The sequence below is a fragment of the Pan paniscus genome, chromosome 17, assembly GCF_029289425.2.
Source record: "Pan paniscus chromosome 17, NHGRI_mPanPan1-v2.0_pri, whole genome shotgun sequence".
Taxonomy (NCBI): Eukaryota; Metazoa; Chordata; class Mammalia; order Primates; family Hominidae; genus Pan; species Pan paniscus.
This window is the reverse complement of record NC_073266.2, coordinates 38,156,154-38,178,470: the sequence shown is the minus strand read 5'-3', so window position 1 is coordinate 38,178,470 and position 22,317 is coordinate 38,156,154. Positions and strand designations below refer to the sequence as shown.

The window sequence follows — 22,317 nt, the reverse complement described above, 5'->3', positions numbered from 1 at the left end:
CACCAAAATGAAGTGGAAGCACGTCTTGAGTTGCCCATTTCTTCTGCGTCTGGTCAGGCACACGTCAAGAATGTTGGCTGGTGATGGGCTCAAGGCAGGCACAGCCCGCTTCACTGTGCATGTGTGCAGGCTTGATTGACACTGGCAAAATCTGCAAGGATATTTCTAGACATTCCAAGTGATTGGTTCCTCTGAGGAAATGAAACATTAAAAAAAATATGTATATATATATACATGTATATTTAATTATTTTTTTAAAGCCACAATTGAAAAAATTCTTTGCCACTGGGTAGAATTAAATCTGACAGGAAACCCTAGGAGTTTTTATTAGTACCATTATTGTTTTCTTTGGCTCCATGTATTATGTCGGTAAAATGACAAAAAAAAAAAAAAAGGAAAAAAATTGTAAAAGACAAATATTTTGTACAAAAATACAAAGTTTTAAAAGCTCTTTAAGTATATTTCATATTATTACTAAGAGTTGGCCTATATATCTGTATGTCTGCATATTTTTCCTACACTTGGGATTTTAGAAATGTATGGCACTGTTTACACAGTATATGCTTAAGTTCTTCCTATAACTCAACGACCAATGATAACCTTTTTCTGATTGGAGTGTTCCATACTTTGGAAGACATAATTTGTATAATCGCACGGTTACTGACGGAGGAGAATCTATGTGATTCAGTCCATGTGCACAATGAAAATCAGCATATCACCCTGGGGAACATTTTAGTTCCCAAGTCTTTGGGTAATGACGGATAGTAAAAAACACTAGCTGTCAATTTTTTTTCAGTAATTGGCTTTCAGTGCTTTTTTTTTTTCAATCTGATGAGAAGGTGATGCAATTAGAAAGGAGTGTCCTTTGCCTTTGAGAGCTGAAAATTTGCTCATGTGATCCCATCACAGTCCGTTATAATGCAGATGACAGTACTAAAAGAGAGAAATAAGAATGGGCATTAGTTTTTCTTAATGTGCAATTCAAAAAAAGGGAATGTGTATTTTTATAGGACAGTGTCTAAAATACATCATTCAACAATGCTTATATTTTCAAAGAAATGTCTAGAAGATCTTATTCAGATGAAAAGATAAGTTTCATTTTGAAAAGCCAAGTTTCATTTTGAAAAGCCTATTCTGGGAAAGCCTGGTCCCTACTCAAATCCCAAATGGCCAAACAAAGCATACAAAAGACAAATCTGAGTTACTTGTCACCATCAATTATAATCTCTTGTTTAGATATCTGTGTTTTTCCCCCTCAACTGACCCAGCTGTGAGTTCCTATGTGTCTTAAGGTCCCTAGCACTTGGACCAATGCCTGACACATCAAAGGTGCTCAATAACTGTCTGTTGAATGGCAATACGGATAATTTATGCCCCAGTTACTTCCAAAAATAGTTTGACCAAAATATATTTGAGGTTTTTGTTTACTGCTAACTTTTTAAATGAACAGCTTTATTGAAATATAATTGACAAATTGTATAATTCACCCATTTAAAGCATATAATTCAGTGGTCTTTGGTATAGTGACAAAGTTATGCAATTTAGAAACAATCTAATCTAATTTTAGAACATTTCCATCACCCCAAAAAGAAACCCCATACCCATTAGCATTCATTCCCCATTTCCTCTGTCCCCTATCACAAACTTTTAATCTCATTCTGGTGAAGAAAACTAAGATGCCACATTCCAAAGAGGGTCGTGTGTTAAATGAAGCTTTAGATACATAGCCTTTGAAGTCAAGAAAATCTCCAAAAGCTGCTTTGGCTTATGAGCTGATAAGCAGCACAGACGATCTCCCTCTATTATGTATCACAGGATCTGGCCTATAGTAGATGCTCAATAGATACACGTGGAATTGAATGCTTGGCCACCTGGATTAGCTGTGTATGGATGTCTACGGAAAAGAACTAACATTGGTGCTATATCTCTTTTCTTTTTTGAGATGGAGTTTCGCTGTTGTTTCCCAGGCTGGAGTGCAATGGTGCGATCTCGGCTCCCCACAACCTCTGCCTCCTGGGTTCAAGCTATTCTCCTGCCTCAGCCTCCTGAGTAGCTGGGATTACAGGCATGCGCCACCATGCCCGGCTAATTTTGTATTTTTAGTAGAGATGGGGTTTCTCCGTGTTGGCCAGACTGGTCTCAAACTCCCAACATCAGGTGATCTGCCCGCCTCCACCTCCCAAAGTGCTGGGATTACGGGCGTGAGCCACCGTGCCTGGCTGGTGCTATATTTTAAAGAACAATTAACTCACAATATAAGATACTTATCTGGGCCAGTTAGTTTAGCATTCGTTGAGTACTTCCCACATGTGAGGCACATTTATTAACTTATTTAAATCTTCACAACCTCGTGAAGAAGATGCTATTACTATTCCCCTGAGGTTAATCACCTGCCCAGTTAATAAATGGCATAACCAGGACTGAAACCTAATTGCAGCGCCTGCATTCAGGGCCCATGTACTCACCACCCCTCACCCTTTCATAGGACATAAGCTGGCAGCTCCCTCTTAAATCCCATCTACTGCTCACCTGTCTCCCTGTCTTTTTCGCAAATGAAGTTGTTGACGTCTTCACATTGGAAATCGTTCCACTGCCCAGCATAAATCAACCCAGCACAGTCTTCTCCTGGCCCATGGCCATGACCCCAGTTATCCGGCTGTCCAGCTTTCCAATTTCTTTTAGCAAAACAGAAATTGAATGTTATTTGCACAGTAATGCAGAGCTTTTCTTTACTCAAGAGCAGCAGAGAATATAAAAAAACAAAATTGAAGCATGTCATTTATCCTGGAATGAAAATGCAGTTTAAAAATCAGTACATGCTCTTATTCAGAGAAAGGAGGAGCTGTTTTGCAGAGTAATGCATAATGCAGCATCTCCCTGCGGGCTTGTGATCTTTGCTACCATGAACCAAACTCACTAGGCTGGTTCATCAGAATGCAGAGGGAGCGAATCTTGCTTTGGGACAGTTAGATGAATGACTTTCTAATGTGTACTGGAATGCTGACTTCTGGGCATGAGTGTATATATGTGTGTGAATATCTATTCATTATGAGGACATGATACACACACACACACACACACACACACATGATCTTGTGAGAACCCAGAGGGACCTTGTACATTTCAATATCTTGCCTCTAACAAGTCCAAGAGCCAGGAAGAGAAAGTGAAAGACTTTTGATATACATTTACAAGAACCTACAATTACAAATAACTGGTTATGATTGTCTGGGTGAGTTGTAGAAGGTTGATTGCTTTAGAAAGAAATAGTAACTTAATCTTACTGAAAATGACTCCTACATTTCACTCCCTTTTTTGGGAGAGAGATTCTTAAAAACAAGTTTTCTTTAGGATGAGTTCACATGGGGCTTGTTAACTTGGATGCTGCTGCTCAGAACAGCACCTTGCCAGGGATAACAGTTCTTGATTACATTTCCATGAATAAATCAGGTGTGCTTCCAGACTCACCCCTTGAAGGTTCAATCTTGTCTAAGAAGCAGATTCATGCACAGAAGCTTGTGGCTGCTGCCTGAGAGGACAAGCCTGCCTCACGTGGAGGGTCTGGAAGAACATCTGCAGCAGAGGGTGCTTCCTATAAACAATGACTCATTACCGCACTGGCCACAGGGTGTCCTCGGGTCACCCGAGGAGACAGCCTGTATGGCCCTGCATCTTTGGACAATAACACCCGCAAAACCAGAGGCAGCGGGAAAGGACAGTTGAAGTTTATAGTCAAAGGGTGGGGACAGGGTAGAAATGACTGCCCCACACCAAATGTGTATTTTGGGATTTAAAAAAAATGAGTTTGAAGGCCAGGCGTAGTGGCTCATGCCTGTAATCCCAGCATTTTGGGAGGCTGAGGCAGATGGATCACCTGAGGTCAGGAGTTCGAGACCAGCCTGGCCAACATGGCGAAACCCTGTCTCTACTAAAAATACAAAAATTAGCTGGGCGTGGTGGCAGGCACCTGTAGTCCCAGCTACTTGGGAGGCTGAAGCAGGAGAATTGCTTGAATCCAGGAGGTGGAGGTTTGCAGTGAGCCAAGATCATGCCACTGCACTCCAGCCTGGGTGACAGAGCGAGGCTCCATCTCGAAAATACATACATACATATATATATATATACACACACACACATATACATATATAAATTGAGTGGCCTCAATTAAATAAACCTAGTGATGAAAGAGAATTCAGAGGAAACCATCGATTGGTGAGAGTAAAAACGGGATGCTACTTAGAAGGGAGAGTTAGAAAATAGTCTCACTCACTCACTCAACCAGGCATCCATAGCACTCCTGCTATGAGCCAGGTATCATCTGGGTGATGGCAACATAGCAGTGCAGAGAAGAGACAAAGTCCCAACTCTTACAGCTTACATAACAGATGAGTCACAATGAGTTCAAAATCTCAGCCTGTGACAATCTCAGCCTGACGCCAGATAGAGATGAAGTTGGAAGGAAAAGTAGTCTACTTTCACATTTGGTTTTTTGTGTAACTCTTTTCACCTTGTGAGATTCTTCTGGAGATGTCAACAATGCCTGAGCAGTTTAATCTTGTGGACGTACATTTCGTTCATTTCTGCCAGTAATATGGGGGGTTTGATTCCATTTTTGTTTATAAAATTTGAGATCTATGATTCCTGAATGTATAATGATAGGATATTTGATATTCTTGACTTCTCAGTTAATTGGGAAATTGTATAAATATGACTTCTTTGGGCTTAGAAGTCCTGCTTAATATTTTCCCCTTGCGTTTCCTTTTAAGTCATTTTAAGTTAAATAAATAAAAAGGATGTATCAACCAGGCAGAGAAATAACTGAGTGATAAGAAAGGAGATAATCTTTATCGCCTTTCTCCATTTGTTTTTCCAGGTCACTGGAATTCTTCACATACAGTACTCAAGGCTTTCTTTAGGACTAAAAGCAGAATGCAGTTCTGTGGCCATAAGCGGAGGTGACTGCAGTAGGCCAGAATGGGTGGAAAGTGGGTAGCCTGAAGCCAGACTGAAGGGACAATTTATTCTGTGGGCTGACCACCCAGAGTCTCAAAGCATCTCTTTGGCAAAGCTAAAATCACATGGAGTGATTTGTGGCAAAACCCCTCAGTCTGCATGTTTATAATAATATAGAACATAACGTGTCAAATAAGCAAAATGTATATATTTTGGAGAAGAATGTCAGCTTAAATAGTGCCTTAACCTCATTCACAGGTAGATTCTGGCAAGATGAATGGCTGAAGTCTGGGGCTCAAAGCCCTGAATTCTACATTATCATACACATGTCACAGAAGTGAGCGGTGGCAGCACATACATATACTTGGACATCACACTCTGAAAACACCAGGAATCTTGGAAATGCTTGGACTGATTGCTCCAGTAAGCTGGAAACACACACACACACATCAAATATATATATCTAAATATAAGATATTTAGAATAGGATTTAGAGGCTGGGCACGGTGGCTCACACCTGTAATCCCAGCACTTTGGGAGGCCGAGGTGGGTGGATCACCTGAGGTCAGGAGTTCAAGACCAGTCTGGCCAACATGGCGAAACCCCATCTCTACTAAAAATACAAAAATTAGCCGGGCCTGGTGGCAGGTGCCCGGAGTCCCAGCTACTCAGGAGTCTGAGGCACGAGAATCGCTTGAAGCCAGGAGGTGAAGGTTGTAGTGACCCAAGATCATGCCACTGTACTCCATCCTGGGTGACAAAGCGAGTCTCCATCTCAAAAGAAAAAAATAGGATTTAGAATATAGGACCATAGAATGAAAGAGCCTGGAACAGAACCTTTAACATCTTCTAATTCAGCCTAGCGCAGTGGCTCACACTGTAATCCCGGCACTTCAGGAGGCTAAGGCAGGAGGATCACTCGAGGCCGGGAGTTCAAGACCTGCCTGGGCAACACAGTGAGACCACCATCTCTATAAAAAATTTAAACTAAATTAGCCAGGTATGGTAGCTGATGCCAGAAGTCCCAGCTACTCAGGAGACTAAAGTAGGAGGATCACTTGAGCCTCGGAGGTTGAGGCTGCAGTGAGCTGTGATTGTGCCACTGCACTCCAGCCTGGACGACAGAATGAGACCATCTTAAAAAATAAAAAAAAAAACACAAAAAACTGAAAACACAATGTATGATATTATACGGAGCAGTCTGCATAGACAGAAAGGCACCACATTTTATCTTTGTGATGCCAAGATGAAAGCTGTGACTCGTAATGTGACAGCACACTCCCACCAAATGAGGTCCTGTGGACAGAGGAACAGAAGAGCTTCTAGTGCGTTTGGGGAGATTCTCAGGAAGACTGTCACATCTCTGATCTAAGGTGGGCAACTGCAAGCAGGGTAGGCAAGAGAGGCCTTAAAAACCTCCCTTAGCATTCTGCTCTGAGCAAGTGGGCAAGTACTCAGGTCCCGTATGTGTCCGGCTCCCGCAGGTCTAGCAGGCAGCCTCCATTAACAATGACAGTCTCCCAATCACATGCTTACACCTATACTCATTACACCAAGAGTAAAAGGATCAGCCTTTTTTTTTTTTTTTTTTTTTTTTTTTTTTGAGACAGAGTCTTGTTCTGTCTCGGAAAAAAGAAAAAAGAAAAAAAGCCAAGGCTGGAATGCAGAGGTGTCATCACAGCTCACTGCAGCCTCAACCTCCCAAGCTCAAGTGATCCTCTCACCTCAGCTTCCTGAATACCTGGGACCACAGATGCACACCAGCACACCCAGCTAATTTTTAAGTTTTTTGTAGAGATGGGGTCTTGCTATGTTGCTCAGGCTGGTCTCGAACTCCTGGGCTCTAGCAATCCTCCCGCCTTCGCCTCCCAAAGGAAAAGATCAACTTTGACATGTTCCTGGTTTTATAGATCCTTTCTACTGTTGGTCTTTCTATTTCACTGCTTTCCAGTCTTTATTATTTCCTTCCTTTGACTTACTTAGGGATTAATTTGTTCTTCTTTTTCTACCCTGGTAAAGTGGAAGCTTAGATAATTGATTTTCAACCTTTAAACAATGTTTCTAATATATGTAATTTAAAACTATAAGTGTCCCTTTCTAAATACTATTTTAGCTGCATCCCACAGATTTTGATATGTTTTCATCTTCTTTGAAACATTTTCAGATTTCCTTTGTGATTTTTTCTTTGACCCATGGGTTATTTTGAAATGTGTGGTTTAAAATAATTGGGATTTTACAGATATTTTTCTATCTATGTCTAATTTAATTATTTTGGTCAGAAAACATACTCTATATAGTTCTAGTTCCTTTTTGTTTTTTTTTTTTTGAGATGGAGTCTCGCTCTGTCACCCAGGCTGGAGAGCTGTGGTGCGATCTCAGCTCACTGCAACCTCCACCTCCTGGGTCCAAGCAATTCTCCTGCCTCAGCCTCCTGAGTAGCTGGGATTACAGGCACCTGCCACCACACCTGGCTAATGTTTTTTACTTTTAGTAGAGACGGGGTTTCACCATGTTGGCCTGGCTGGTCTCGAACTCTTGGCCTCAGGTGATCCACCTGCCTTGGCCTCCCAAAGTGCTGGGATTACAGGCGTGAGCCACCATGCCTGGCCTGATAGTTTTGGTTTTTTAAAATTTATTGAGACGTATTTTATGGCCCAGAATATAGTTCATCTTGGTGAATGTACCACATGCACCTGAAAAGAATATGTATTTGCAGATGTTGGGTAAAACGTCCCACAAGTATCAACTAAGTCAAGTTAGTTGATTGTGTCTACTATATCCCTATCAATTTTTCCATCAGTAATTGAGAGGGGAATGTTGAAATCTCCTTTGAAGGCCTGTTCTTTGCTGTATCCACAGTTAGGGTTGCTATGTTCTATTGACTGTGACATGGCCCTGGAAACCTGCCTTTTTAAAACATGATCCCAATGACGACTGCTCACTCATACTGCTGCCCCCACACTCCAGAAAAGATCCTGCAGGCCAGCACAGAGGCTGGCTCATGGCAGACACTTCAAGATAATCCATCAAATGTTATCATGAGACTGTGGGCCAATGGACTCTAATCTCCAGTCAGGGGCTGGGTGTTGACCAAGAATGAAGTTTTCACAGGACCTGGTGAAATGAGAAGAATACGGACAATGTGTGTGTGTGTGTGTGAATGTAAGATGGCCAGCCATCTCTTCTTGGAAATAATTATAGGTTTATTATTATTTTTTTTAATGCTGAGATTTGCTGATTGGTACTTTCTAAAAGCCTTGTCCTTAATTGGCAAATAAAATCCTGCTGATCTGTGTTGGCCCTGCCAGTCTTTCTTTTGAAATTGTATTGGTGTGTGGATCCAAAGCATCTGGGGACCCATCCTTGGAACTGTCCGGGCCATTGCAGGTGGCATCTCATGCCACCCTTTCCCCTCAGCTGGTCCTGTCCTGCTGCAGTGCAGAAAGAGCCATAAGATTCAGCAAGTCAGGTTGAGTGTTTCATGGGAAATAAGCCTGAGCTCAATCTGTGTGTCCCCTAAGCCTTTGGCTTCTGTTCCATGTCACTATTGCCTTCTGTCTGTTCCAGCACTCTCTTTCTCAACCAGGTCTCAGCATGAAAAATGAGGTGAGGCCGAGACGCAGAGGAGAGAGCCTTTTATCCCTCGTCTATTTGCTCTTTAACGGTAACCACAAAACCTGCAAACTGTTTTAAAAGGATTTCATGTGTGTTGGGAGAAAAGAATAAGGGGAAAGCAGTGGTACTTAATTCTTCTTAGCCTGGGCAAGGGATGGGATGGTGCCAGGCCCATCGACTTCTATTTTTTGGAAGAGTTTAAGAAGGACTGGTGCTAACTCTTCTTTGAATGTTTGGTAGAATTTGGCTGTGAAGCCATCTGGTCCTGGGCTTATCTTTCTGGGAGGTTTCTGATTGCTACTTCAATCTCCTTATTTGTTATTAGGCTGGCCAGGCTATTTCTTCCTTTTTTTTCCTCGTTTTTTTAAGAGATGGGGTCTTGCTCTATTGCTCAGGGTGGTCTTGAACTCCTGGCCTCAAATGATACTCCCACCTCAGCCTACGCTTTCTATTTCTTCTGGATCCAGTCTTGGTAGGCTGTAGGTTTCTAGGAATTTATCCATTCTTCTAGGTTATCCAATTTGTTGGTGAATAATTGTTATAATTGTTCATAATAGTCTCCTGCGATGATCTGTTCCAGAAATCACTGCTGGCGGCAGGGGAAAGGGAGGTGGATGGGCCAATCCTTGGAGGCCACAGATGCAAAGACAAGGAAAGTAAAAGTGAGTCTGACTAGGAGGAGACATATTTGGGGCGGTTTATACTGGTAGGAGACCCTTGAGAGCCTGAAGCCCAGTCCCCATTCCCAGGCCATGCAGAGAACGTTTTTCTTGTCTTCTTCACACACCTGTTGTGGGACTTGAGTGAGACACTGTGTGGACGTCCCAGTCAGGATACTGTAAAATATATACATTCTATGTAGTATTTATCTGCAACTGCTAACTAATATGATAATAATTATGATGATAATAGCAATAATATACCAATACCAGCAGGTACTATTTCTTGAGCACTTCCTATGTGCCAAGCCCTCGACTAAATGCTTTGCATACAGCTATCACACTTTATTTTCACAATACTGACATAGGTATTTTGGAAAATTCATCTTATAAATGGGGACATGGAGGTTTTGCAGAGTTGAGCAACTCACACGAGGCCTTGCAGCTTTGAGTGTTGCTGGGTCAAGGCCCAGAACCCCGATCTTGCTGATGCTAGATCCCTCTAGCATCTAGCTGATGCACTCCCTCCCTCGGCTGCACTGGCTTTCTTTCTAGTTTGTGCAATGTTTATTATTACATGTCAAATTAAATTAGCCTTTGGTTATTGAGACCTCATAACACGCCTGTCTAACTTACTCTTGCTTTTAAAATTTGATCCTGGGGATTTTTATGTTCCTATGTATTCCTTTGGGTGGAAAACGAGAAGCACAGCCTGTGTGGTGGCTGGGGTGCAGAAGCTGAGGATTTGGGAGGCTCCAAAATGGCTGTGGTTGGGGACTGGGTGCCCAGTAAGGTGTCTGGTGACGTCATTCTTCTCAGGTCCTGGGTACCAAGCTGGTGCACTCCATCCAGATCATATAATTCTTGCTGGACCCCAGGGAAGAGGAGAAAAATTTCACATTGGGAGAGCTGGCATAGACAGTAATGTTCCAGCTCAATCCATTCCATATGGGCCAATCCAGTTTTTTTCTTGGGGAAAGGCTTAAGATTGAATTTCTTAGTGAGTCTAACCCAGACCTTTGTGCATTTATAGCAGTGAAAAAAGTGGAGAAGATGATTTTTTGTTTCAGCTTCTCCCAACTCTCTTAAAAAAAAGACCCCGGCGCTCTTGGCTGTCAAAAAAGCAGAATTTTGTCTTTTTTAAAAAACAGTCTCTGTCTCCCATCCCATCCCCAGCTCCAACCTTCTACAGCTACTGTTTTAGATGGTGATTCCTGCAAGTGTTTTGAGTCTCCTAAAGTGTGTCCCTGCTGTGTTGGGCACTTTCCTTGGTTCATCAGGCAAATTCTCAAGTGCCAGATTATGCCAGGGGGTACCCCTTCCTCTCCCCAGGACAGGCGCAGAGGAGCAGACGAGTCTCTGACAGGCCTACAGCAGATATCCACTTGCCCTTAAGGGCAGTCTGAGGCTCACCTTCAGAGCAGACCTAAAATCTTCTAATGTTCCAAATCAATATTTCGCCACATGTTTATTTTTTATAAAGAGCTGGCCTGGCTAGGTGCGGTGGCTCATACCTCTGATCCCAGTGCTTTGGGAGGCCAAGGTGGGAGGATCACTTGAGGCTAGGAGTTTGAGACCAACCAGAGCAACATAGTGGACCATGTCTATCCAAAAACTTTAAAAATTAGCCGGGTGTGGTGATGTGCACCTGTGATTCCAGGGACTTGGGAGTCTGAGGTGGGAGGATCGCTTGAGCTGGGGAGATAAGAGGCTGCAGTGAGCCATGATCGTGCCACTGCCCTTCAGCCTGGGCAACAGAGTGAGACCTTGTCCCTTAAAAACAAACAAATAAAAACAAAAGAGAGATGGCCTTATTCTGGTTTCCTCCTTTATCCTCTGATCCTACTCACATGGAGAATTTGAAAGTACAGAAGAGACTGTTTATCCAAATGCACATGCACACGCACATAGAGACATTTAAAAAACTCGATCTGGCTTCTCCATCACCTCTGACCCTCCTCCCTGCTGCTCAGCTGATACAGGGCTAGGCCTCCATGCCCATGAGACTCTCTTAGGCCTGAAACACCCTTGTTTTCTCCTCTCCTGGGACAGCCCCAGAGGCCACACCGTGGACTTTGCCTAGTGCTCAGAAGGTGCTTCCAATGCGGTGATGCTCCTGTGCCTGGTGGAGCCCTGCAGGGTCTGGCCTCTCCGTCCCCAGCAAACTAAAGGTTACTCAGAGGGTTTTTTTTTTAAATTTTTTTTTTTTTATAAATTCTGCTTCATTTGTTACAGTTCCTTGCAATTTTCACACCCGTCAGAGGCAAAGCCAGAGTATGGAGATGTGATAATCAAACTGATACAATACAGTCATTGTTAGATCTTTGGGTAGAATTAGGGAAGGAGCTAACACCCCCTAGGGTAGGATGAGGCCCTGGAGACTTCTAGGTTATCCGAGAAGGTACCTCAAAGTGATTCTATTCTTTGTTGCTCCTTTCATAGAACTTAGGTCACGTGGAACTTATGGGGAATCTTCAAACCTCTAGGGGATGGTTATCCCGCAAATGCAACTTTGTTTATAGTGTATTTTAACTTACTATGAGTAGGAAAATCACACATTTGTAGTTTTTTTTTTTTTTTTTTCTTTTTTGAGATAGAGTCTTGCTCTGTGGCCCAGGCTGGAGTGCAGTGGCACGATCTCGGCTTGCTACAACCTCCGCCTCCTGGGTTTAAGTAATTCTTCTGCCTCAGCCTCCCGAGTAGCTGGCATCACACGCATGCGCCACCACATCCGGCAAATTTTTGTTTTTTTTTTTAAGTAGAGATGAGGTTTCACCATGTTGGCCAGGCTGGTCTCGAACTCCAGACTTCAAGTGATCTGCGCACTTCAGCCTCCCAAAGTGCCGGGATTACAGGTGTGAGCCACTGCGCCCAGCCAGGAAAATTACACATTTGTAGTTTCTAATCACACTCTGCCTAGAAGCCCAACTAGGGGTCAGGGGCACCCACAGTGTGATCCTGAAGGGAGCTCCCCAGTCCTTGGAAACACGCCTGGGGCGAACGCTGAACATGCCTGAGGTTGCCTGGGCTTCATCATCTTTTCCCATAGCATTTAAAGAAAATGACTTGGCCAGAAGTATTATGCTGTGTGGTTTTATGAGTTTCATGATTTTTTTCTTAGAAATGAAAAAAAATTCACTCCATGAAAAGAAGAAAGGAAAGCCTTATTTGACAGGGTATCAACTGTCAACCACAATTTCCCCAGGGGAAATATGCAACTGGTACCAGGAGCCCCGGTTTGGGAGGAGCGTCTAGGACACGAGGTCATTAAGGAAGAAACTGTTGGGAGTCGGGCAAGAAGTGACAACAGAACAGTGAGAGCCTGACCACCAATCTGGAAGCTTCTGAGTACTTACTTGTAGTCTGGAGATGTCCCATCCAGCCACTTCCATTCATTTTCACGTTCTGAGTCTGTGAGGCCGATCCAGTGGCTCTCTCTCCCTACCATCTGTTTTTTTATCCATTGCTGAAAAACAAAGCAGGGATGGTGCGTGACTATTTTTCAGAACAGATGTCTCAGGCCTTTTTCTTTTATTTAACATTTAGAAAAAAGGACAATTTAAAAGAGGATGGTTGTCAGAATGTGTAGCCTGCTTTTGCTTTCTGCTTTTTTCTTGCTACTTGCTTTGTTTTGCGCTGTTTGGGGGGCTTTGACTTTTTTCCTCTTACAAGTTTACAACGGATGTTAAAGTGAGGCTCTTCCTCTAAATCACTCAGACAACCCAGTGAATGTCCATCGGTCCCACTTCCTCCTACCACCCACCCATTTCTCCCATGTCCTAATCATAGGAATAGTCATGATATTCTTGGGCACTTCCTCTGGGCTGGGCCCCACGTGCAGTGTGTTGCACGCAGTGTGTCTTCAAGCTTTTATAACAACCCACTGAACAAACATGAGAAGTAGCTGAGCTGGGCTTGGGCCCTGGTCTGTGTATTCTAAAGCCCAGGTGCTTGGTCACTGTCTGCCGTGTGCTCATTCCAGTCAGTTACTACAGGAAACATCTGTTTACAGGATTGTGTCTGCTGGAGATAACTTAGGGAGAAGGGAGGAGGCCACTAGAATTGGTGTGGTATCAAAGAAAGCGCTGCATTGTTGCTAGATGGGCTGCAGTTTTGGTCTCAGTCTGCATAAACCTTGCCGGGCCTCAGTTTTCCTATCTGTCAAATGAGGATAATAATAATACCTATGTTCTAGGGTTGTTGTGAGGTTTAAGGGAGAAAATGCCTCTCACAGTGCCTGGCATATAGAAGGGGTCTAATGAGTGGACACTAGCATTATCATGCGTGGGCTCTGCCTCCTCAGCCTTCTTCGCTCTTCCTGACTCCTCTGGAGCCACGCGTGGTCCCTTGCACCCCACTCCATCCCTACAGTGTTCATGCCTCTCTCTGTCCCCACAGGTGCCTGGTGGCAGCCCTCAAGCTTCTCTGCACTATAATTATTTCAACAGCCACCAGAAGGAGCCACACATCTCCAGGCTTGATAGGCAATATCTTCCAGGAAGAATCACGAAGATACAATTCCAATGCCATGAATGCTTCTAGCCACTGGATGAAACCCAAATCTCTGTAATGTTGCCTCCCATGTTTACGTGACTAGGAATTCGTGATATCTCTGAATCCCCAACAAGCCTGCAATTTCCAGATGTAAACTATCCTTAAATTATAGTTTTCCCCAACCAAGTATGTGGCAGGCATACCTGTTCCTCTCTAGTGTTTATGAAAACAAGATGTGAAGACTTGTCTTCACAGAAAAGCTTTGCATCCTCAAAAATTTCTTTCTCAACTGAAAAATAGTAGCATTTGTCTGTGAAGTTCTTCCAGTGAGGCGGGCAGCCTAGGAATGCAAAAGTGGAAAACATTGATTAAAAAATCACAGAAAGCACTCTGCCTTTCTTCAGCTGTGTTTCAGAGGCCAAAACTGTGGTCCTGCTGGGAGCAGCCTGAGCGTCCCTGCACGAGGCCCACAGCTGACGTTCACGGACGTGCTCGCAGCAAGCATAAGCCCAGAGTGGACTGCAGAGCACAAGCCAAAACCACATAATCTGGAAAAGATCTTTGACTGGGTCTTTGTTCTTCTGTGTCTGGATCCGTCTTCACAATGACAGAAATAACAGAAGCAACAACAAGAAGCAGGGCAGGCACAGATGTTCAGCGTCAGTCTGGAATCATACGGAACCTAGGAACACTTGGATGTGAGAACCCAGCACCAAAACTGGGCTCACGGATCAACAAAAATAACCCGGGCCTCACCGACCAAAATCAAGTAGAATAGGGGTTGGGTCAAAGGAGAGAAAAATAGGCTTGGTTGCTAATCAAACATTCGAGTTTTGCCAAAGGTTTAATTATCAAAAGACTAGAAGGCACCGTAACATCTAACACCTTCTCAAAAAGAAATTAAATGTAGTCATCAATAGCAGAGGGTTCCATCCGCATGTTGATGGAGCTAACCGAGGGAGCCCATCTATCTCCAGAATGAGGATGTAAAACGAGGGAAGAGCGGTCAGGGCGGCCAGCCGCAGGCTTCCCTGAAGGAAATGTTTTGCATTGTGTTTGTCTTCTGAGGGCTGGCTCTACTATAAATAAACAAGTTCAAGAGCCAGGTGCAGTGGCTCCCACCTGGAATCCCAGCACTTTGCAAGACTGAGGCGGGAGGGTTGCTTGAGGCCAGGAGTTCAAGACCAGCCTGGGCAACATAGCAAGACCCTGTCTCTACAAAAAGGAAAATAAAAAATTAGCCAGTTGTGGTGGCACACCCCTGTGGTCCCAGCTACGCAGGAGTCTGAGTGGGAAGATCACCTAAGCCCAGGAGGTCAAAGCTGCAGTGAGCTATGTTTGCACTACTTCACTTCATCATTCCAGCCTGGGTGACAGAGTGAGACCCTGTCCCATACATACATACATAATACATAAAACAAATGAGCACTAGAGAACCCAATGGCGTTTAGAGAGAAACACATGCCTGGTATGGAGGCCTGTTTTGGCAGCAGGGCTCCTGTGCCAGCCCCTATGATGCCTTTGCTGTTAAATAATATGCAGCGGGGGACAAGACGTGGTGGCTCACACCTGTAATCCCAGCACTTTGGGAGACTAAGGTAGGTGGATCACTTGAGGCCAGGAGTTTGAGACCAGCCTGGCCAACACGGTGAAACCCCCTCTCTACTAAAAATACAAAAATTAGCTGGCTGTGGGGGCACACGCTTGTAGTCCCAGCTACCTGGGAGGCTAAGGCAAGAGAATCACTTGAACCCGGGATGTGGAGGTTGCAGTGAGCCGAGATCACGCCACTGCACTCCAGCCTGGGCAACAGAGTGAGACCCTGTCTCAAAACAAAAACAAAAACAAAAATAACATGGGTGGGGCCACACACTGGGGGTTGGCTCAGTCTCAAGCACATGCACTGCCCTGTCCCCCTGGCTGGAGGGAGGGCTTGGACTTACCATTGTCCTCCGGTGCCGGGGTTGGCTCATTCTGCAGGGCCAGGGGCACCACTGCTCCTGATGGGCCAGGAGGGCCGGGGGGCCCCTTGGGGCCTGGCATGCCTGGTACCCCAGGCAAGCCTGGCAGTCCCCGAGGTCCAGGCACCCCAGGCTCCCCAACGGTGCCCTGAAGTCCCTGGAAGCCAGGAGGGCCCTGAGGGCCGGGGAGTCCTTCTTTGCCTGGTGGGCCCGGGGGGCCTGGGTCCCCACTGGGGCCCTGAGGGCCGGGCTTCCCAGGAGAACCACGGGAGCCTTTGGGGCCCTGGGAGCCTTTAGATCCTTTGCCGCCACGCTCTCCGGGGGGACCAGCTGGTCCAATTGGGCCTCTCTCACCCGCAGGGCCAGGTGGTCCAGGCTCCCCCTTCTCTCCTTTCTGTCCCTTGTTGCCAGTTGGACCAGGGGGTCCCTGGGATCCTCTGTCACCTTTTGGACCCCTGGGGCCCGGTGGACCTAAAACATAAAAAAAGAAGGTGTCAACATGAAATCCACTGTGAATGATAGTTATGAATAATTTTTCTTCTTATAAAATCTCCAAATTAAAAAAACCTAGCATGCAAAGTATATACATCAGGGAAAGATCATTTGTTTATCACACTACTGTAGACTGTTATGGGCTAAATTATGTCCTCCTCCAAATTCTTATGCTGAAGTCCTAACCCCCAGCACCTCAGGATGGGACTTATTAAGAGACACGGCCTTTACAGAGGTCATCGAGTTAAAACGAGGTGACATGAGTGACCCTAATCCAATAGGACTGGTGACCTTAAAGAAGAGGGGATTAGGTCACAGACACATAGAGGAAAGATCACTTGAGGACACAGGGAGAAGATGGACTCCTGCAAACCAAGGAGGGAGGCCTCGGAGGAAACAACACTGCTGACACCTTGATCTTGGACTTGTGGCCTCCAGAACTGTAAGGAAAGAAATGTCTGTTGTTTAAGCCTCCCAGTCTGTGTACTTTGTTATGGCAGCCCGAGCAAGCCAATATACTGTGTGTTCTTCAGTAAGCTCACCCTTCTTCTTCAAGCTTTTAGAATGTATTGTAACAGTGCACAACTTTTTAGTGCCCCACTGATGTCCTTCATGGTGACACTGACAGCCAGGGGCTTATTCTTCACAGTGACTCACATGATTAAACTGGGTTCTCTTAGTCACCTGGGCCTGTGTTGTCATCAGCAGGAAAGTTGTGTAGACCAGGATCAGGATTTCCTCTTACTTATTTCCTCTTTTCCTTAATCTGATAAATATTTATTAAAGACATTATATGACAAGCACCGTGTTAAGGTATTGTGGGATAAAGAACTGAAGGAGATCAAAAAATGCCATCAAGTGTTGAGGGACATTGATGTATTAATTCTCTCCCCATAACCAAGCCTATAACTTCCCTATAAGCTTCCTCTCTGTTGTACCCCAGCTGGCATGCCTGTGCTGTCCACCAAAGCTGTGGGGGTGCTGCTGTCCTCAGGGCTGGGCCTCACTCACCCATGGGCCAGCTCAGAGGGACGGGAGGTCTCTGTGGGAAAGCCTGGTGGGACTTTGCTGCCCATTGTGGACAGGTGTCCAAACTCTCTGGGTGGGTTTGTAAGTCTAATAATACACATAAGGAAGGTAGGCTAGAGAAAAAAGGTATGTGGACCATCTAATTGGGAAGAAAAGCAAATACTGCTCATCCCCATCATCCCACAAAGAGGCCCATGTAACACAGGATTGTTTTTCTTTCTTTAATTTCTCAGGGGTAACAGGAAATTTCACACAAATAATCTCCTACCAGAAACTGTATAGTGAATGACAATTTTCAGGGTACTTTCACATACATTATGCCACCTGACCTTGCCTGCGCGGTAGAATTCTCATTGCATAAATGAGGACATGTAGGGCCAGAGATGCCAAACTATTTGTTCGAGGATACTTAGCTACGAGGAACAGATACCAAGGAGAGTAAGACATGGTCAGTCACAATCTAGTAGTGGAGCTGGGGCATGAACTCAGGTCTTCTGATGTTGAAATGAATGAATCTTAGAGTTTCTGAAATCTCACAATTCTGCATGAATAAGTAAAAGGCCACACTGAATCTCTCTCTCTCTTTTTTTAGAGACAGAGTCTCACTCTTTTTTTTTAGAGACAGTCTCACTCTGTCACCCAGGCTGGAGGAGAGTGGCATGATCATAGCTCACTGCAACTTTGCACTCTTGGGCTGAAGCAATCCTCCAACCTCAGCTTCCTCCCATGTAGCTGGGACTACAGGCTTGTGCCACATTGCCTGCTTTTTTTATTTTTATTTTTAATGTTTTTGTAGAGATAGGGCTCTCACTATGTTGCCAAGGCTGACCTCGAATTCCTGGCTTCAAGCGATCCTCCCCCATCGGACTCTCCAAGTGCTGGGATTACAGGTGTGAGCCACTGTGCCTGGCCTTACTTTTTCTACAGAAGCAGAAAGCCTCTAAAGTTAGAAGGATAGAAGTGCTGGAGCAATGGAGGATGGATGGCAGATCTACCCTAAGTTCCTTTATCCCTCCTGCTCCTTGGCCTCCCTCTCCCATTGGTCTGAGGACAGGACCTTCCTACCTCTGTAGGGGGATCTCCCTGTCTCCTTCCCAACCCAGGTCTTGATGGATGTCTTCTGCACCCTAATATCCATGGCTCCCAGTCAAGCCAATCCATCTGTGTTCTCTCTTAGCAGAAGCTTAGGCTCTGGACTTAGTTTGCTTATGTAAGGCTACCCATATCTTGCTCACAGATTTATTAGCAGGACCCTTCCAGTGGTAAAGAGAGTTTACGCTAATGGCAAGGACTGGCCTAAATGCATTCTTTCTAGTGTTATCTACTCCATAAATGGGAGGCTTTAGAAGACTTAGGGATGAACTCACTTCTACCTAGACCCATGTCACTGACCTCTGCCCACAGCTCCTGTTGACTCCTCCTTGTCTTCAGCAACCCTGGGCTCTGGGTCCTTATTTGCACCTGCTAGTGAAGGGTCCATTTTCTCAGGTTCCGCCAGGACCTCTAACCTGCGTGTCTACAGCTGAACTTCTTGTCTCTTTGCTGTGCGTGTTCTCCTTCCATCATCCCTTCTCCCACCACATTGCCACAACCCTCTTTTCCTCGCCCTGACCCTGGTCATGACCCTAGTGTGGGCTCTCTTCTTCCCACCTCTGTCTGTCTTTTTTGGAAGGTGTTCACAGTAACTTCTTAATTGATCTTCCTACCTGTGATTCCTCTCCATTCATTCCACTCTGACTTTTGTCTTCCTTAAGCCCAGCTCTGATGTCCACTTGCTCAAGAATATGCAGCCCCACCTGATCAGTCTGGCACGAAGGCTCCTCCCAACCTAGTCTCGCCTGTGTTTATTCCATCCTCCTCTGTATTTTCCACACATCTCTTCTCTGACAATTTCCTCTGCCCATGTCCTTCTGTAAAATTCCTGGCATCCTGCAGGCCACTTCAGATGGAAGTTTTCTCTTCTTCTCTAATCTTTTAGTCCTTGTTTGTTCTACTCAAGACCCTTCTCCATGTCTAGCCCCTTGTAGGGTCTGGCCCACAGTCACTATTAAGCAAGTGTTTATCAAATACATGCGCATCATGGTTAAAAAGTCCAGCACTCTAACGCTCACAATTTGTGCCCCAGGTGAGATCAGTAGGGACAGGTTTTTGGGGAAGGGTGACCTGCCTGGTGCCCTGCATCTTATAATCTCTGTATCAGGTGGGCTGTGACTGACACTATGAAATAATCATAAGGAGATCCATCTTTCCTTGCTACTGACCCTCATGAATTAATCCAGTGGGTCTCCACATCCACAGTTGGACTTTTTTTTCTGCCTAACCTGGTCTGGCTCACCTAAATAGCCTATGCCATTTAGTAAAGATCGAGAAGGCAGACTTTTTCTGCCAGATCTATCTCCTTTAAAAAAGTAACTTAGTGCCTCTGTGTAGTTTGGAAATAGCATCCCAGAGATGAATAGTGGTGAAGGTGTCACGTATGTTCCGCCACAATGGACGTAGCATTATGGATAGTTCTAGGGAAAAAATACTGACAATTTAGGCCAAAACAAAACAAAAAATTCTAGTGTATGTGGAGTAACTGCAAAATTAAAATAAACTTTTTTCTCAACTATTTCTGTTTTACTTATGTTCTGTGTTGAACTTTAGGAAATCCAAATAATGAAGATGGCATATTGGGAAATTCAAGTGTTTTAAGAAATAATCTTTAGCTTTATTGTCTTAATTTTTTTTTTTTTTTTCTGATAATTTGTGTTTCTCCATCACTCACATCTGGGGTTGGTGCTATCCTTGCAAGTTATGGGAAATGAGTTTACCTGTGACCATGAAAGAGGGACTGATCACAGGCTTGTGTCTGCTCAGACAGACTGCTGGTGGGGGGAGCTGTATTTCTTCCAGAACACCTTCTTCTAGCTTGTGACAGAGTTCCAAAGATACAACTCTCCCTTCCTCTCCTGACATGAATCCAAGGCCTCCCTCACCTGGGGTGACAGCTTTTCATTCATCCTATTTCTTTCTGGGGTAGGGTAGTTTATGGTGTTCAGCTATTTTCCTCTGGACTGGAAGTGGCTACTGAATCTCCCCACCCAGTCAATGTGTAAGTTGTGGCTTACGTGAAGAACGACCTCAAACGTGGATCCCACAGACAGCACAAGATTTCAGCAGGTGCTAATCTCCAGATCTTGTGAAGGAAGGGAGTAAATATTGGGGGGAAATGCACGTTTTTGCCATTGATAAAGATCTCCAGTTCTACTTGTGATTGACTTCCCAGCTGGATTAGTATAAAAACCAAATTTCCCCATCCGAAGTACTACATCTATCCTAAATAGGTTACCTGTCTTTCTCTTAATCAGATAAGGCTTAATATTCCTGGCTGTGGCTAAACTGGCAAGCCCACTGTGATTGGTGTCTTCCATTACAGCTGCCCCAGCCTTCCAAAAACCACAAAGGAGCTGGCACTCTCTGCCCTCAGATGCTGGGTTAGGTCAAAACATATTCTATGTGTCTTATAGATCAGGAGATTCACATAATCTACTTTGGCTCATTAAGACAGGCTAGAAATTTCCTGGATTTTTTTTCCTTTAAAAAAATCATTGAGAAGAAGAGCTAAAGCCATTTAAAAAGTCAATACTGGCTCCTCATAAAAAAGTAGATTATTAATGCCAGGGTTGGTTTTCCTCTAGGACCCGGGATGCTGGCACTGCTGGTTAGCATCTGGATGATCTCAGGCTTTGAGGTCGCACTTGAATCTTTTATTGGGCAGCTGTCAAGGTGAAAATAAAATGAAATAATGAAATAAAATAGAAGCTACCCTTAGTGCCTGAAAGCAAAAAAAAAAAAAAAAAAAAAAAGAACAGAGTGTTTATGAGCTTGTGCAGCAACAACTTGAATTCGGAGTTGAGAAAACAGCAAAGCCGCATGTGGAAACACATGTGATGTCCTACATGGAAGGACATTTGAGGTTTGCTTTCAAACTGACTGAAATTTTAACTCAATGTCAAGGCCAAGTATGGGTGGCTCACTGGCTCGGGTTTCTGAAATGCCAGGATACCCATGCGGCTGGTAAAGCTGTCACAAGCTCCAGAGATGCCTGAATATGAACAATACCAGAACTCCAAGCAGCCCGGGGTTTGAGCTGTCAGTGACACCTCTACCCAACGGTCCTAGGAGCCTTGAAAACCTGAATTTTCTAAATAAGCAGTTCAAAGAGGATGGAAGACTTTAAATCACTGTGCTGTTCGTGCTTTGGCAAACAAACTGTAGGCTTGAGAAGTGCCCAGCCCAGTTTCCTACCCAAGAAAAGTTTCAAATGTGTTTTCCAACAAAACTCCTGGTGCTTAACAAAAGGAAGAGAAACCACTTTAATTCTTACTGCCATCCAAAATCTTAGAGACTCAATGTTAAGACCCACTGGTGGTAAGATTGGAAGATAGACAAGGTAGAGGAAAAACAGTGATACAATCTGATACGTTTTTCTTCTCATTTAAAAATCTACTTTGAATGCACTTAAATTAATCAAATATTTATTAAATGCCTGCCATAGGAAAAAGTCATTGTGCTTCACTGAGGTGAAAAGGAATGTACAGATTAAAAAGAAATACAGTTGGGCTTTTGGAAAGCCTCGGAAGCACCTTGTCCACAGAGGAGGGTGTATTTAACCACTGTTTCTTGCCAATTGTCCATGGTCTGCTTCTGAGCCTGTTAATGGATGCTCTCCAGGATCTCCAGTCATGCCGTCTTGTTTGGGGAAGTGCAGCATGAGGGAGTGGTTGGCAATGGGAGGAACTGAGGCCCCTGCCTGACCCAAATTGCACTGTCCCCTGTCCTGTCAGCCTTCATGTGCACCTTTCAAGTTTCAGCTCAAATGTCAATCCCTATTGAAACTTTAACCAACTGCTCTGCTGTCAGTAAACTCTCTGTCATTTCCACCTCCCCAAACATGTCATCTATTCACGATGGAAGCATGAATTTGCAACTAGACAGACCTGAGTTTGGCACTGTCTGCCATTTACTAGTTGTTTGGCCTTGGATAAGTTACTCAGGCTCTCTGCGTCTCAGTTCCCTCCCCCGCAAATGGGGAATGTCAATAACTCCTCCCTTAAAGAGTTGTAACAATG

At 44.5% G+C, this 22,317-nt stretch overlaps 1 protein-coding gene across 3 annotated transcripts in view; it reads right to left on the bottom strand.

Moving 5' to 3' along the window:
• Positions 1-223: 223 nt before the first annotated feature.
• The window catches only part of COLEC12 (collectin subfamily member 12), a 196,001-nt gene continuing 173,907 nt past the window's right edge, over positions 224-22,317 (bottom strand). For all 3 annotated transcript variants that reach the window (XM_055102419.2, XM_003815638.7, XM_063597208.1), the window contains 5 exons: positions 15,665-16,153; positions 13,925-14,061; positions 12,584-12,693; positions 2,530-2,675; positions 224-933 (listed from right to left, as the gene is read on the bottom strand). In XM_055102419.2, the coding sequence (XP_054958394.1) occupies positions 914-933; positions 2,530-2,675; positions 12,584-12,693; positions 13,925-14,061; positions 15,665-16,153 (902 nt within the window). In that variant the 3' untranslated portion in view covers positions 224-913. The remainder of the gene's footprint in view (positions 934-2,529; positions 2,676-12,583; positions 12,694-13,924; positions 14,062-15,664; positions 16,154-22,317) is intronic.